Genomic DNA, 17636 nt, shown 5'->3' with positions numbered 1-17636 from the left:
TTCTCTGGGAATTTTTCTAGTGATTCCTCCAAAAATTTCTAAAGTAATTGTTCCATGATTTTTTCCAGAAATTTACCATACAAAACCTTCTAGGTGTTACTTCAGGGATTCAACCTGGATGCTTTTAGAAAAATTCTTTGTTTAATCTCCTGAGTAAATATCAGTGGAATTTTGTTAAAGCGCTTCTGATGGAATACCTAGAGGAGAGAAAGGAAGAGTTTCTAGTTCGATCCTTCGCAGAATTCCTGGTAGTTTCTCTCGCGGAAATATTTGCGGTTTTTCAGGAAAACAAATCTCTGTAGACTCTTCGGAACTTTTTCGATTGATTCACTGACTGTACATGTCAATGATGGGGGGCCCAAATAGCCGTAGCCGTAGCCAAGCTGAGGGTCGTGGGTTCGAATCCCACCGGTCGAGGATCTTTTCGGGTTGGAAATTTTCTCGACTTCCCAGGGCATAGATGATCTTCGTTCCTGACACACGATATACACATGCAAAAATGGCCATTGGCATAGAAAGCTCTCAGTTAATAACTGTGGAAGTGCTCATAAGAATACTAAGCTGAGAAGCAGGCTCTGTCCCAGTGGAGACGTAATGCCAGAAAGAAGAAGAAGAAGACATGTCAATGATTGCTACTCCGCGATTGATTACGCAACTCAAAACAGTTGCGTAATGAGAAAGCGTTGCGTAATGAATCATTACAGCACTGTTTTCAGTTGCGTAATGACTAGTAGGCCGTTTCACGACAGATTGGCGTGATGAAAAACAGCCTATTACGATGAGAAATTGCAAAAAAATGTATTTATATGTATATATACGTAACATCATTTTTTACTAATATTTAAGATATGTAATCATATTAACTTGTAAAAGAAGCATCCATTGAAAATGAAGTGGGGTGTATTGCTCCGTTGGGACGAATTACACCGAGAAACCCTAAACTTTGCCCTGCATTAAAACTTGCATTCAACAGTTTCAAATTTCAAATATTTTTCAGTTTTGGAGTTTTGGAAAATGTTTAACTGAAATTCAGCATAAAACTTCATTGTTTTTCAAGATTCAGTTCATAACATGGTAAGGTACCAACAATTTTGTTTTTTTTTTTTCATATTGCAGTGATTTTTTGTTTCGATACAAAATATCCATGTCATGTGACTGTATGAACACAAAAGTTTTCAACAAATGGATTTGAAAATCGTTCACAGAAATCAATTGACTTTCTAAAACCGTTCTCCAGCATTACTATCCAATCAAATCCCATCAATGCCAGAAATGTAATCAAATATCGCTCAAAAAGTTTTTCCCAACCAACACAAACTGTGAATCACCACCGCTGTTTAGAAAACTTCATTCATTCCAATTTTTTTTCTACCAATGGCAAAACTTTATCGATTGCAAAACCAATTTGGATTCTGTTCCGAGTTTATGCGAAAAACAGCTGTCACCAAAGCAGAGGACGACGCCTACGCGTGAACGAATATTCGAAAAAACTTGCTATCGGTTGCCCCGAATTGGAATTTCAATTCCTGAATCCTTCACATGTCGTTCCGAGCAATCATTTATCTGCTCGTAACTGTCGTTCATTTTTCATTTCCATCGTAGTTGGCTAAAAATTCAGTCGGCAGTAAATACGACAAACTATATCAATGCACACTAGATTCAATTCACGTTTCACAGAGTGATGATCGAAATACACTACGCCTACTACAAATCACAAATTCGCACTCACCTGGTGGACAGATGCAGTCGCCTTCCGGCAGCGGAACCTGACGAGTCGCTCGCGATAGTTTCAGCGCCGAAACGTCACGACGTATCCTCGGCAGTTCGGCAATCTGGAGCGATATCTTCCGCACCACGTCGGAAACGCTGGCCTCCTCCTGGTCCTGGTCCTGGCGGCGGTTGTTCTGGTGCCGATAGCTTCTGCTATATACATCGCGAATTTGGCCCTCCAGCACACTGAGTCGTTCTTCGATACTAACTAGGCTAAATAATCTATCCTCTAAATATGATTGGCGGATGTTGGCGTAGATTGTGGCACCGAGCGAAGTGATGCACAGCAGATAGAACAGATAGCTGACCATGCTGCTGGCCGACGAGCCGGGTTTTGGCTTGGGTAAGGCATTGCCGCCCTCCAGACCACTTCCGCTGCCTTTGCGGCCATGGCCTGTCAAACCGCCTGCTGGAATCTTTCTCGATGGACTTCTCCTGCCTGCTTTGGCGCTACTAGCTGCTGTTACTACTGTCGATGATCGCTTCTTGGTGTCCTGCAGCAGGTCGGCTCCGGCAGCCCCATCCGGCTGCCCCTGCTTCGATGGAATGTCAGAAATGGTTTCCATGGCACATCGGGGACTTCCAATCCTCTACACTACACTCTGTTTCAAATTGCACGTGACTTCCACTTTGCTACACTCACTGCGAACCGGCATTTTCATTATTCCGCCTCATCTGCCGGCATGGCTCTTCGCGGCCTCACTTCCGCCTTCTTTCACGAAAAATTTTACCCAAATCACTTCTCACGATTTATCTCTTCTATAAGGCTGCCTTCGCTCTTTCCCTTGTTTCCACCGAATTCACCAATCCCCAGTCGGATTAAGCCGGAAAACTTTCTTCACTCCTTCGACACTTACTGGTGCCACCTCAGCAGCGGCGGGAAAACTTTTTCACTGAAAAACAATAAATTTTCCTTCGATACTTTACTTTTTCCCACCCTTCGATCATCGGCCCCAACAAAAGGCGAAAAAAGTCGGAAAAATTAAATTAAATTGACTCCCCCGTTTCGCCGTTAATCCAAGCAACCACAGGAAGAAAACGCACCGCCTACTTCACTCGAATCAACGTCAAACTTTTTGATTTCCTCGCTTCCGAACGCCTCCTCGCACTCCTCAAAATCCCGAATACAGTCCCGGAAGAAAAACCGTGTTCCAAACTTCACTCCGGGAGATGTTGTCCGTTCCGCTCGTTGACACCGACTGAATTCTCGCTCGAGCGGTCCACCGACTTCAGGTTGTTGCAGCAGCATCCATCTATCCTAACACAAACTACTCAATCGCTGCACCACATGTGCCGGAGCCGTTCTGCTCCCGACGAGCTCTCGAACTCCAAGCTGAGCGACCCCAGTCGGTGTGAGCGATTTCACGGTTCAGCCGAAATATCATTAATAATACAGCACGCGCTGGACACTGGCTGGCAGACACAAGCACACGAAAAGGACACCGAGCGCAGTGAACTTGCCGCTTTACACCGCTCCGTAATGCACCACTGCGGGGATAATAAATCAGGATTCACACTTTGCACCACCGGGCGTCACTCGCGTTTGGCGCCCTCGAGAGGATGTCTTGGAAGCGGATCCTCTGATACGCGTCAGTTGCCACACTGCAACGGAGAATGAAACCGACCAAACGGGACCGAGTTCGACGATAGACTAACTGGCCGACTGAGCTGGACTGACGGAGGCTGATCCCGTTCCGTTCCGTTCGGATTCGGTGAGCGAGAGGAATCCGAAACATGAGAGCGAGAGAGCTCCGAGCATGCGAGAGATGGAAATTTTCTCTGTTATGATTTTGAACGGAGCATGCCATGCAAATGCCCATATGCGGCTGACAAGGGGTTATGATCGAAGCATGCTGGGTGGGTGGTGGAGCAGTTGCGAGCATAACGAACGGACCACGGACCGGCTGTAGAATGGGAGAAATGAACCACGAAAGAAGAGAGTTGGATGAACTATGCTACAAAGAGAGTGTATAACAGTTACACGCTCTAGCGAGAATGTTTGAATTGTCTTCTCCGCTTGCCTGAAGCATGAATAAGAATCGAATTTGTTAATAGTTGTTAGAAAATTAAAATATGTCTTTTATAAATTAATTAGGTATTGTTATTGTTATTGTTTATTAACTCAATAATTTTGAAAGAGGGAAAAACCCCTTTGAGTGATTTCCTTTCGAAATCTTTCTCAAAAGGGCACAAAACCTCTTTATCTTTTCTAATAGAACGTTATAAAATAAATATTAAAACTACAGGCTCATTCGGAATGGATCCATCACAGAGCCGAATCATCCGGAAAAATCGTCATATAGGTCCTCCCACGCGTATCCACGATGCCTATCGACAACACAAATGGAGGCCAAACTTGTTATATCTGAAAATAAAAAAGAAAAACAAAGCAGCAAGTATCAAACAAAACAAGAAATTCCACACAAATATTGATATAACAATTTCAATATTGGTAGGTTATGATTTCCCAAAATGTCTCGGACAGATACAGGAATATCATAACCCAAACTACTGATTCTGTCAAAGAATTGCTCTCTAGGTAAATTGAACCGAGAACATCGAAATACAATATGATCTATATCTTCATATGTTTCATTACATTCACAAATATTTGAATCTATAATATTCATACGGTATAAATAACATTTACAAATGTAATGGTTGGACATTAATCTAGAGAAGGTACAAATAAAATTACGTCCAACCGAAAAGTATCTAAACCAGGGATATACCTTTACCTTTGGACAAATGGAATAGCAATATCTCCCTTGGTCACTTGTATTCCATGAAATTTGCCAATTATTTAGAGTATATTTTTTTAAATTAGAAAAATATTCAAAGTGTTGTATATCACGATTGAATATTATACCACGCGAAACACCCAATTTCGCTAATAAATCAGCTTGTTCATTGCCATAAATATTACAATGAGCTGGAACCCAAACAAATTTAATCATATATCCTTTAGAATATAAATTATGCAATAACCCTTTTATTGACAAGAGAATATGATGGGTTTTAAAATGAAATTTACTAGAATTTAAAGTTTGCAGACAACTAAAACTATCTGAACACACCACGAATATGTTAGGTGCATAATTTTTAATTAAACTGCATGCAAAATATATAGCAGTCAATTCAGCTGTGAAAATTGAACAGGGAGAATCTAATTTATAAAAATGGGCCAAATGAAAATTATACACTCCAAACCCTGCTACATTTCCAATCAGAGAACCATCTGTAAAAAATATTTGATTATTATCCACCCCAATCAATTTGCGTTTGAATAACATATTAGCATAATTTGAATGAACGTGATAAGGAATTTGTTTTAATTCTTCGTATAAAGAAAAATCAATGTAAGGACAAAAGGAATGAATATCTATACTATATTCATGAAAACCTGGTGAAGAATTTGGAATAATGTTTTCTGAAGAGCAATAAATGAACGATTTCAACATTCTATTACTAGAATTTATTTCAAATAAGGATTTTAATATATCAATTAGCGGATGATTAATTGAAAAACAATGTATTAAAAATTTACAGTTCAATTCAAAAATACGATTTTTCAGTGGAATAATACCAGCAAGTACTTCAACAGATTTGGTATGAGTAGAATTCATTAATTTTAAACTAATTCTCAAACAACGAAGTTGAATTTTTTCAAGTTTGGAAAAATGTGTTTGTACAGCACTTCCAAAAGCAAAACAACCATATTCCATTACTGAACGAATAGTTGTTTTATAAAGTGTTATCAAATCATTTGGATGAGCACCCCACCATGTACCAGTAATCATACGAAGAAAATTAATTCTTTTAGAACAAATTTTTTGGACATATTGAATATGATTATTCCACGTCAATTTCGAATCAAACCATATACCAAGATATTTATAATCAAAAACTTGTTCAATTTGATGATTATCAAGAAACAAATCAATATGAACTGGAGAATGTTTGCGAGAAAATAATATAAATTTTGTTTTTTGAGCTGAAAATGTAAAACCATTATTATGTGCCCAAGTGTGAATATTATCTAAAGAATTTTGCATATAGTGACGAATAATTTCTCTATTCTTGCCATTGATAAAAATGACATTATCATCCGCAAATTGAACAAAATAGCATCCATTAGGAATAATGGAAATGATGTCTCTGGTGAATATGTTATATAAAAACGGGCTTAAACAAGAACCCTGAGGTAAACCGAAATAGCTATAACGGACCATTCTTGAAGATCCGTTATGGAAAAAATGCATTATTTTGAAAGAAAATAAATTACATATAAAATTGGAAATGATGATAGGAATATTACAATCGTTCATTTTATTAAACAATAAATCAATCAATACAGAATCATATGCACCAGAAACATCCAGAAATGTTGAAACTACATCCTGTTTTTTATTGAACGATAGTTCAATTTGTGAAGCAAGTAAAGCAATACAATCTCGAGTTCCACGACCTTTTCTAAATCCGTATTGAGATGATGAAAATATATTATGTTTCTCAGCCCACAATTCAAGACGATTTAAAATCATTCTTTCCATCAGTTTACGGAGGCACGATAATAAACTAATAGGTCTTCTACTTTCTACTAATGAAGGATTTTTATCAGGTTTAAGTAAACTAACTACTTTAATAGAACGCCATTCCATAGGAAAAATATTCTGAAACAAAAATGAATTATATAAAGAAAGTAAATGTAATTTACCATCAATCGGTAAATTTTTTAAAACAATAAATTTAATGTTATCAATGCCAGGAGCAGTGTTGTTAGTAATAGTTAATGCCAATTCCATCTCCTCAATTGAAAATTTATTGCAGAGATCAGGATAATAATTGTAACATTGATATTTTTTGAATGTGATGGGGGTAGGAACGAAATCTGGACAAATTTTAGAAGCAAATTGATCAATCCAATCTTCTGAATATTCCAAAATAGATGTAGAAGGAATATTATAATTCCTTAAATTTCGAGCAACTGCCCATAATTTAGTTAATGATGTTTCAGAATCAAGATTTTCAATAAAAGTTTTCCAATAATTTCTTTTTTTAAATTTTATAACTCGAGTAAACTGAGCTTCAGTTTTACAATAGAAAATATAGTGATCCCTAGATCCAGATTTTCGAAATTTTTTGAATGCATTTGATTTATTTTTAAGTGCTAAAGTACAATCATGATCCCACCAAAAACAAGGAGGTCTTTTTTTAGAAGGACCTAAAAATATTTTTTTGCTCTGAGATTTATGTAAACATTGAATTAAGATTTTTGAAAAACTGTTATAATTTTGAAGAGGTGGAAGCGAATTATCAAAATTGATAAGAGCTGAAGAAACTAAATCTGAAAATTTATTCCAATCAACATTTTTAGTGAAATCATGAACAAAAGGTTCATGCTGAAACTGATCACGCGAAGGATCATGAATTGATATTTTAATAGGTAAATGATCACTACCATTTGGATCATTAATGATGGACCAAGAAGATCTTATGGACAAATCATTTGAACAAAGCGACAAATCTATACAAGAATGATTAGCAGGAGGGACCGCAACTCTAGTGAAAGATCCATCATTCAGAATATTTAAATTTAATTCATCAATTAGATTCATAACTAGTTCACCTCTACCATCAATTATGTCACTACCCCAAGCTAAATTATGAGCATTTAGGTCACCAAGTACATAAAATGGTGAAGGAATATTATTCAATATTGTTCTGAGGTTTTGTAAGCTAAATTTTGCTTGGGGAGGAATATACAAACATACAATTGAAAATTCCAAACCTTTATGTTTGACTAAAATAGCCACATATTCAATTGGCGAATCAACAATAAAATTCAAAAATTTAAATTCAATGTTTTCACGAATCCCGATCATAACACCCCCATAAGCTATGTTACGATCTTTACGAATTATATTGAATGAAGGAATTCGAAAAAAATTAGTATCAATCAACCATGTTTCATTTAAACAAAATATATCAATATCAAAATTTGCTATTAAAGCTTTAAGTCTATCAATTTTTGGAATGACACTACGACAATTCCATTGTAAAATATTCAAGTTACTATTTTTGAATGAAGCCATTAGGAACAAAACAAGGAACTAATGAGGGGTCCAAATGAATTCAATTTTTCAAGAATTTTTGCTAAAAAGGGTAAACATTTTTCAATGATTTTTTTCCAAAAATCATTCAATCCCAAAAAATTCACAATATCTTCCAAAATATTCAAAATACTACCCTCATCACCATCATGCTCATAATTATGAGATTTATTATTGTTCTTGTTCAAGTCATTATGATTACCAGAAAAACCAGGAGTAGTTTTCTGAAAACCAGGAATATTTTGAGTTGAATTTGAACATTTGATTGGAGGAAAATTCTGATCATAAGAAGTTGAAGGTTGTGGATTTAAATTATGGTTATGGTTATTTGATTTATTTATTCTTTTTCTTTTAATAGGTGGTTTATATACAAAATTATTAGGTTCCTCATTCAAATTAGGGTCATTGTTTAGAGATAAAGGTTCAAACATATTTTTAGTTGAAAACACATCAGAAGTTTTAATAACTTCCGAATAAGATGATTTATTTTTATTTTTTATTTTTAGATTGAATTGTTTCTGATGTGCTATATAAACCGAACATTCTTTCAAAAATTCATGCTTTTTGCCACAATAAATGCAACTATCAGATTGTTTATTACATTCAGATGGAGAATGTACCCCACCACATTTTAAACATTTTGGTTTATTGGAACAAAAATGTGATGTATGGCCAAAAAGCAGGCAACGATCACAATGCATGATTTTTGGGTAAAAGAGCCTAACGCGAAATTTAACATTATCAATGTCCACATAATCAGGAAGGACAGATCCTGAAAATGTTAATTTTATACAATTCGAATGAGTATATGAGGAACCTTTATCGGAAAAAAGTAATTTAGATAACCGAACACATTCTAAAATTTTTACAGGGGAAATCGTTTTATTTTTGAATACACCAGAGCCATAATTTAAAACATCCTCACAATCTAATGACTCGTCATAAATTATACCATTTATTTCACATGAGTCGCATGGAGCATAGACTCGATATGAATTATAAAACAATTTGGACTCTAATAACGCATTAGCGTCCTCACGAGATCCAAAAACGACCCGCAATTTGTCAAGAGAAATCTTTTTGATTTCTTTGACAGATTTATATAATTTATAAACTTCTGATGAAATTAAAAGAACGTTAATAGGTTTTTCTTTTTTACGGAAAAACACAACAAAAGGACCAAGATATGTAGAAGGATAGGTTTTAATGCGAATGGGTTTAACCGTAGATGAAGATTTGTCAGAATCTTTATCTACTACAGAAACTATATCCCCGTCAGTTTCCATAATGGAAAAATGACGGGGACGAAATTCAACTAAGCAAACACCGAAAAAATAATAAAATGAAACACTAATCTAACTAAAAATGAAAACAAATACTTAACAAACGCCAATAAACTTCAGTGACACCAGCAACAGCACTCAAAAACGACAAACGGCTTGTATCACCAACAATAACCAGGAGTCTTGCGATTTGAAGTTTTGCAGCACACTTATTCCTCTGTTTACGCAATTCTAATCAGCAACCAACACGCAAAAGCAATCACCTTCAAAGGACAATACTTCGGGGTAGAAATTCACCTGAAACGAAAAAAAATGACAAGCGCAGAAAAAAAAGACCTGTAACCCGGTCAAGGCCTACTTACCGAAGATGAAAAATTAATTAGGTAGTAAAGGATCAAATGGAATTATAAAACTTGATTCATTTAATTTTATTCCAAAATTCTTGGCACTCTCAACGGCTACCAATTAGGTTCATGCTCTACCATTGAGCATATTTGTGATATACTCTTAGAGAGAAGAAACAATTACAACGCGCAAATTCATTTCTCATACACGTGGCTAATTTTACCGTTGATATGAAGTGCTGCTGTTAAGCGATGTTCATTCAACCAACCAACCACATTGGTCCTAAAGCCAAATCTGGGAAGTCAAAAATGTTTGCGCCTAAACCGTCAATTTTAGATATATGGTGTCTTCGGGAAATTTTCTCCATGTTTAAGGGATGTGGAGTTGAGGTTAGGACAGGATTGCCCAACCTTTTTGCATCGTCGGTCATGTTTTAGAAACAACATTGACGGACCAATAATTTTAGTTCACAAGAAATTTGAACATATGCTCGATTTATTGCCGTAAATCGAGCATGAGTATGAGCATAGATGACCATACAATTCGTGATTGCTACTACATGATTGACCAGTAGGTGAATTCCGGCGCGTTTTTTCTTCGAAGAGAAGAAATTTTCTTTCATAATCCACCAGCAACAAAATTTTCTTTTCTTCGAAGAAAAAACGCACCAGAATTCGCCTACAGAACAATCAAAATTGCACAAGGAACCAACAGACGGAGCTTGAGAGTAGCTTAAAGGGCGAACACGAAATTATTGCGACACATTCAACAGGGCATTACTTTTCTACCATTAGATAAAAATCAACCACATTTTGCATACTTTCTCATTGATGTGTATTGTTTAGATGCTGTCAAACTCGAAGTCGTGTTTTTCGAACGAAAATGGAGGTGAACCAACGCGAGTCGACAGAACAAATTCTTTCCAAAAACCTGGAATTTCCTGACCTGTCGCACCGGCAGTTGGGAAAAATGTTGAACATTCACCATTCAACCGTCTCCAGAGTGTTGAAGTGGTTCCAGGAGCGGTTCACGTTGGACCACGGCAAAGGAGCTGGAAGAAAACCGGGACCGGAGAACAAAAAGACGGAAGGAAAGGTGAAGCGGATGATTAAAGCAAATCCCAACATCTCAAGCCGTGATTCGGCTAAAAAGATCGGCATGTCGCAGAGCTATGTCCAGAATGCAAAGAAGAGCGCTGAGTGCCTCGAGAAGTACCTTTTGTCGTTCTTGCAGTAGCACGGTGAAGCTCCGCTATTTTGGCCATATTTGGCATCATGCCACTATTCTAAAAGTGGCAGTGGTATGAGGCCAATTCTGTCCATTTTGTTCTAAAGGACATAAATCCGCCAAACTGACCGGAGCTGCGCCCGGTAGAGCAGTACTGGGCAATAATGAAGCGGGAACTTCGGAGGAGCAAGAAGACAGTCAAAGACGAGAAGGACATTTTAAGAAAATGAAAAACAAAACTGAGGAACTGGTACCGGATAACACTGTAAAGACTTTGATGAAGGGCATCAAGCGAAAATGCCTTCAATTTTACACTCAAGGCTCCATCGATTAACTTTAATTTTGATTTTTTAAGTAAATATATGTATAAAACTACCCTAAAATTTTGGTTTGATTCTAAACATTATAAGAAAATTGGCATGACATTTTCGGTGTCGCAATAATTTCGTGTTCACCCTTTACCATCTTCAGTGTTCAATTTCGAGAATTTCAGACATTAAAGAGTAAAAAATGGTGCCGGCCACGTTCTTACGGTTCTAATCGGGGAAGGAAAGGAATGTTTGTGTGACATCCATTTTTATTTAGGGGCCTATTTTGTAAATCGAGTAGATTCATGTGACTCGTCTGTATTCATTGTCGATCAAAGCAAGCATGCATATTTCAGATGTCACCCGTCGACTCCCATAGTAATGCAGTCACATAGAGTGACAACTGTCGAAAAACTCGGGTGACAGAGCTGAGTCGAGTGATTTTTTCGGTCGACAGTGACTCCAATCGAGTCATTTTGATCGACTCGACTTATAAAATAGACCCCTTAAGACCGACTATACCTCTGCATCTTCAAATCATGTAAGTTCTATTGAAATAGTCATATCAATAGATGAAATGAAATATAAAATGTGTCGACACTTATGGTGATGAACCATTCAAACAATTTGAAATACAAAAACAGGCATGTGTGTTGTGGTTTAATGTTACGATCATTAGGTGAAGAACGGAATGTTTCTGATATCCACTATTATTAGAGGCCGAGTATACCTCAGCAACTCCATGATTATCACAGAAAGAGGCTTCTTTTATGAGAGAGGATTCACAAGTTATTTCAAATAGTATTGATGAATGGTCTTTTATCAGTATCTAAAGAAAACATTGACACTTACGGTACGATATTTAGTACCAGTTAAAGTTTTTTTTTATAATTATTAAATCAAAAGTATAGGTATGTTTATTTCAGTTTGTTATGTAAAACATGAATAGAAATTTTTTTTATTCATGTTGCATCACTTGAATTTATGAACATTGAAACTGTTATCACAAAAAGATCTGTGCTTACATATAAAAGTCATTCGAAATAGAAGCAGAAAACAAGCTATCCAATTGACCATCCATCGTTGATAGGACAGTTGTCAATCACATACAATTTCGGTTCAGGCTTCAGTGATCATCTTTCCCATGATTCTATGAAAATTTTCCTCTGGATTACATCAGAATATCCGTAGATTCTTTTTAAAATCCAGCCGGAGAATAAGGTCCAAAATTTTTCTGAATCATACATACTCAGAGAACAGTCATAAATCCACAAAAGGTTCTGTTAGAATTCAAATAAATTCGTGAAAGTCCTACCGTGAATTTTGCGAGAATCCAGTCCTAGATTATGTAAGAAATTTGCTAGAATTCTTATGGAATCGCTCCCATATTTTTTTTTTCGAGTCATGAATTGTAATCTGCTAAAATGCTTTCGTAGATTTCACAGGAATCCTAGAAAGAATTTTGTTAGAACCCAACGCCACCAAGGATTTTATTTCAAAACTAACTACTATTTGACAAGAATTTTGTCCCAAACCTTGTGATAATTTTGGTTTCTGTGAAATCATGCTCTGGATCATTAATTAGTTCTGTTCAAAGAGAATTCATCTCATGTTAAAGTCGTGTTAAAGTCGTGTTCCCGGAAAACTCAGTTAGAATTTTTTTGTTTTCCTTTGACACAACTTACTTTGAAAAATCATAAATCTAGCACGAAACATCATAGAAACAAAGTTTTTTTTATGTAAATGAAAGCAAATTTACTCAGAAATAAGAAAAAATATTAACTGGAAAAAGTTTTCCACAAAATTTTCCACCGTTGAGAAAATTCGTAAAGAAAAGTCGGAAAAACTATGCTCCAACTCGTGGAAAATTTTCAAAAAAATATTTTTGAGAAGATAATTTTATAAGCTTTAATCGCTGAAATTTTTGAAATGTACTTATTTTTTCGTTTTCGAGTTATGGCCAATTTTGTGGAAAATGACCATATAAGTTTTTTCTTTGAAAACCCATATTTCAATCGAAGCATCGGAAAATCAAAGATTTTTTATCAAAGCAATTGCAAATTTTCTAAAACATCTGAAAAAAAGATATGGGATTGGTTTTAATGGAGTATAAGTCGGAATGGATGATATTTTTCATGAAAAATTACACCGCTAAGGAAAACTGAAAAAAACTGTTTCTGCCTCAATTTTTCATTACACTGAAAAGGGATTCTTTCTTATCTATGGAACAAATAAGATCATTATTATTTTTATTTTTAATTTTATTTATTTAATTATTCAGTATATAACTTACATTTTCATCTTAATACTATCTATTTTTTCAACCGGGAAGATTGTCTTTGGTTGCTAACACCAGAAGATTTTCGTTTCTTTGTATTATTAAGAACGAAGCATGCTGTATTTTCTTGGTTTTCATGTGCATCTGAGAATTTACTAGCGAAAATGCTTCGTTCGTCTTTTGGTATAAATGAATGATATTTTTTTGTTCGAGGAATTGGAACAAGGCTAGAAAATCTTTCCTGAAGAAATTTTTCTGCCTCTAAATAGTCATTTTCAGTTGCATAGATAAATTCCCAATCTTTTTTAAATTGGTCTTTCACCTTTTGCGACACAGCCCAGTCGAAAAATTGATTGGCGTTATTAATTTCTGCTGACTTTCTAATACTAGCATCTCTAGCCATTCGCTTAATGTTGCCATCGATACTATCACAAGGACCTTTTCATTGTGAGGTTGGGAAAAAGTGCCATTCTGCTTTAGTTTTAAAATCATTTTCATGGTTGCATACATTTTTGAAATCTGACATTAGGCGACCATACAAACAACAATAATTGCTTTGGAACTTTAACTTTACTTCCATTCAATGTAAATGAAAGTGTATGAAACATTTACCATAATCCGATTAATTAAAGAATGAGCTTTATCCGCACCGGGACAACACGAAAGGGAAAAGAGGTTCGTAATTCCCATTCGTGGATGGAAAGAGATTAAATTAGATTAGATTTGGATTGCACTGGATCTAGATTGGATTTGGATTGAATTTGGATTGAATTTGGATTGGATTTGGATTGGATTTGGATTGGATTTGGATTGGATTGGATTGGATTTGGATTGGATTTGGATTGGATTTGGATTGGATTTTGGATTGGATTTGGATTGGATTTGGATTGGATTTGGATTGGATTTGGATTGGATTTGGATTGGATTTTGGATTGGATTTGGATTGGATTGGGATTGGATTTGATTGGATTTGGATGGATTGGATTGGATTTGGATTGGATTTGGATGGATTTGGATTGGATTTGGATTGGATTTGGATTGGATTTGGATTGATTTGGATTGGATTTGGATTGGATTTGGATTGGATTTGGTGGATTTGGATTGGATTTGGATGGAATTGGATTGGATTTGGATTGGATTTGGATTGGATTTGGATTGGATTTGGATTGGATTTGGATTGGATTTGGATTGGATTTGGATTGGATTTGGATTGGATTTGGATTGGATTTGGAATTGGATTTGGATTGGATTTGGATTGGATTGGATTGGATTTGATTGAATTGGATGGATTGGATTGATTTGGATTGGATTTGATGGATTTGGATGGATTGGATTGGATTTGGATGATTTGGATTGGATTTGGATTGGATTTGGATTGGATTTGGATTGGATTTGGATTTGGATTTGGATTGGATTTGGATTGGATTTGGATTGGATTTGGATTGGATTTGGATTGGATTTGGATTGGATTTGGATTGGATTTGGATTGGATTTGGATTGGATTTGGATTGGATTGGATGGATTTGGATTGGATTTGGATTGGATTTGGATTGGATTTGGATTGGATTTGGATTGGATTTGGATTGGATTTGGATTGGATTTGGATTGGATTTGGATTGGATTTGGATTGGATTTGGATTGGATTTGGATTGGATTTGGATTGGATTTGGATTGGATTTGGATTGGATTTGGATTGGATTTGGATTGGATTTGGATTGGATTTGGATTGGATTTGGATTGGATTTGGATTGGATTTGGATTGGATTTGGATTGGATTTGGATTGGATTTGGATTGGATTTGGATTGGATTTGGATTGGATTTGGATTGGATTTGGATTGGATTTGGATTGGATTTGGATTGGATTTGGATTGGATTTGGATTGGATTTGGATTGGATTTGGATTGGATTTGGATTGGATTGATTGGATTGGATTGGATTGGATTGGATTTGGATTGGATTTGGATTGGATTTGGATTGGATTTGGATTGGATTTGGATTGGATTTGGATTGGATTTGGATTGGATTTGGATTGGATTTGGATTGGATTTGGATTGGATTTGGATTGGATTTGGATTGGATTTGGATTGGATTTGGATTGGATTTGGATGGATTTGGATTGGATTTGGATTGGATTTGGATTGGATTGGATTGGATTTGGATTGGATTTGGATTGGATTTGGATTGGATTTGGATTGGATTTGGATTGGATTTGGATTGGATTTGGATTGGATTTGGATTGGATTTGGATTGGATTTGGATTGGATTTGGATTGGATTGGATTGGATTTGGATTGGATTTGGATTGGATTTGGATTGGATTTGGATTGGATTTGGATTGGATTTGGATTGGATTTGGATTGGATTTGGATTGGATTTGGATTGGATTTGGATTGGATTTGGATTGGATTTGGATTGGATTTGGATTGGATTTGGATTGGATTTGGATTGGATTTGGATTGGATTTGGATTGGATTTGGATTGGATTTGGATTGGATTTGGATTGGATTTGGATTGGATTTGGATTGGATTTGGATTGGATTTGGATTGGATTTGGATTGGATTTGGATTGGATTTGGATTGGATTTGGATTGGATTTTGGATTGGATTTGGATTGGATTTGGATTGGATTTGGATTGGATTTGGATTGGATTTGGATTGGATTTGGATTGGATTTGGATTGGATTGGATTTGGATTGGATTGGGATTGGATTGGATGGATTTGGATTGGATTTGGATTGGATTTGGATTGGATTTGGATTGGATTTGGATTGGATTTGGATTGGATTTTGGATTGGATTTGGATTGGATTGGTTTGGATTGGATTTGGATTGGATTTGGATTGGATTTGGATTGGATTTGGATTGGATTTGGATTGGATTTGGATTGGATTTGGAATATAGAAGCTGAAATCGAATTCAGTTTAACTACTGCGTTCATAAGTCCTCTCATGGCGTAGGGGTAACGCGCCCTAACTAGAGATCAGGGAGTCGTGAGTTCGATTCTCACTGAGAAGACGTGTAACTTTTTCGCAAATCTTCACATCAATTTGTCCATCTATTCCCATTGCAAATTATATGTACCTAATGTTTTAGCTGTTTCGTACAGAAATTTGTCAAGGCTATTCTTCACAAGAAGCGACTTCATCTTGTTTTTTTTTCGGGTTCAATTAGTATCAAAGAGCAATAATTGGCATCATCTCTCAGATATCATAAAGGTGCTTTTATTTCCTGTCTACGAGTACATCATAGCGAATTTTTCAAGATTTATTGTTTGTCCATTACAGCTGCCATGTAGATCATTCTATTCATTCGTGGATAACGGACCATCATCACTTGATAGCAGTTGCTCTCCCGAAAATACGAGTTCTATGTATGGTTCTTCGTTGTCTACTATGCCTAGCATTTAACGAGGAACATCTGCTCTCCTCAAGATTGATTCTCGATCTGCCAGACTCAAGAACGTGCTTTCATATATGTATGTGCCACCAAATAATGTGTAGAATCAATGATACCAGGGGGTGGGAGTGCAATGGGCGCCCGTTAATTTATGCGATGACGATACCAGATACCGGTCAGCGAAGCGAACATAATGTCACTGCCCCGTCCAACAACTATTGCCTACAGAAAGCCACTAGGCTCATCTCTCCTCCACAGTCAATTGCTGCCGATATCTAGATGTCGTATATCTCCTTGACTAGAAGGGCGATGGACGCGACACACAAGATTCGTGATTTCACGCTTCGTTAGATTAGCTGCCAGCTCGTAATTAGCATCTGGTTTTGAGTCATGGAGAATGTTCACTCACCTATGGCCAAAGTCCCCCGCCCCGCATAATAGTGAGGTGCCTATTGACCTTTGGGGCGGCGTGCGGTTGACTCGTGGTTTACCCTCCAACCCGAAGGATCGTGTCTACCACTCTCCCTCGGGAAAGGATTTATTTGAATTCAATTATCGACTCATTCGTTATGGAGTAGTATTCCTCGCGGCGCGGATCGGTTCATAATCATAATCAGCGTAAACATATTTATATGGATTCAACGACCGCAATCAAACGGAGCTTATCGGGACCGAATCGTTGCGCGTCAAGCCCAGTATTGGCCAGAGCTGATCCGGAACTGACAATGGATGAGATGAGTGCGATGACGAGTGGCGTTGGTGGAGCTTAGTTTCAATAGTGACAAATTGATAGCAAACAAAACGCAGGCATGAATAGTGAATGGTCTCTCATATGGATGGATATTGATGCCGAAATTATGGAGATCATTCGGAATTATTCATATTTAGTCGAGGAAATGCTAACAAAGAACTAAGAG

General features: G+C 36.5%; 1 protein-coding gene across 8 annotated transcripts in view; it reads right to left on the bottom strand.

Moving 5' to 3' along the window:
* LOC110674205 (collagen alpha chain CG42342) overlaps positions 1-3445 on the bottom strand; it is a 658184-nt gene extending 654739 nt beyond the window's left edge. For 6 of the 8 annotated variants that reach the window (XM_021838251.1, XM_021838254.1, XM_021838253.1 and 3 more), the window contains exon 1: positions 1730-3224. In XM_021838251.1, the coding sequence (XP_021693943.1) occupies positions 1730-2336 (607 nt within the window). In that variant the 5' untranslated portion in view covers positions 2337-3224. The other 2 variants (XM_021838257.1, XM_021838252.1) reach the window with 2 other exon arrangements.
* Positions 3446-17636: the final 14191 nt, after the last annotated feature.

Source organism: Aedes aegypti, chromosome 1 (genome assembly GCF_002204515.2).
Source record: "Aedes aegypti strain LVP_AGWG chromosome 1, AaegL5.0 Primary Assembly, whole genome shotgun sequence".
NCBI lineage: Eukaryota > Metazoa > Arthropoda > Insecta > Diptera > Culicidae > Aedes > Aedes aegypti.
The sequence above is the reverse complement of the archived record's forward strand: the minus strand, read 5'-3'. Positions and strand labels throughout refer to the sequence as shown.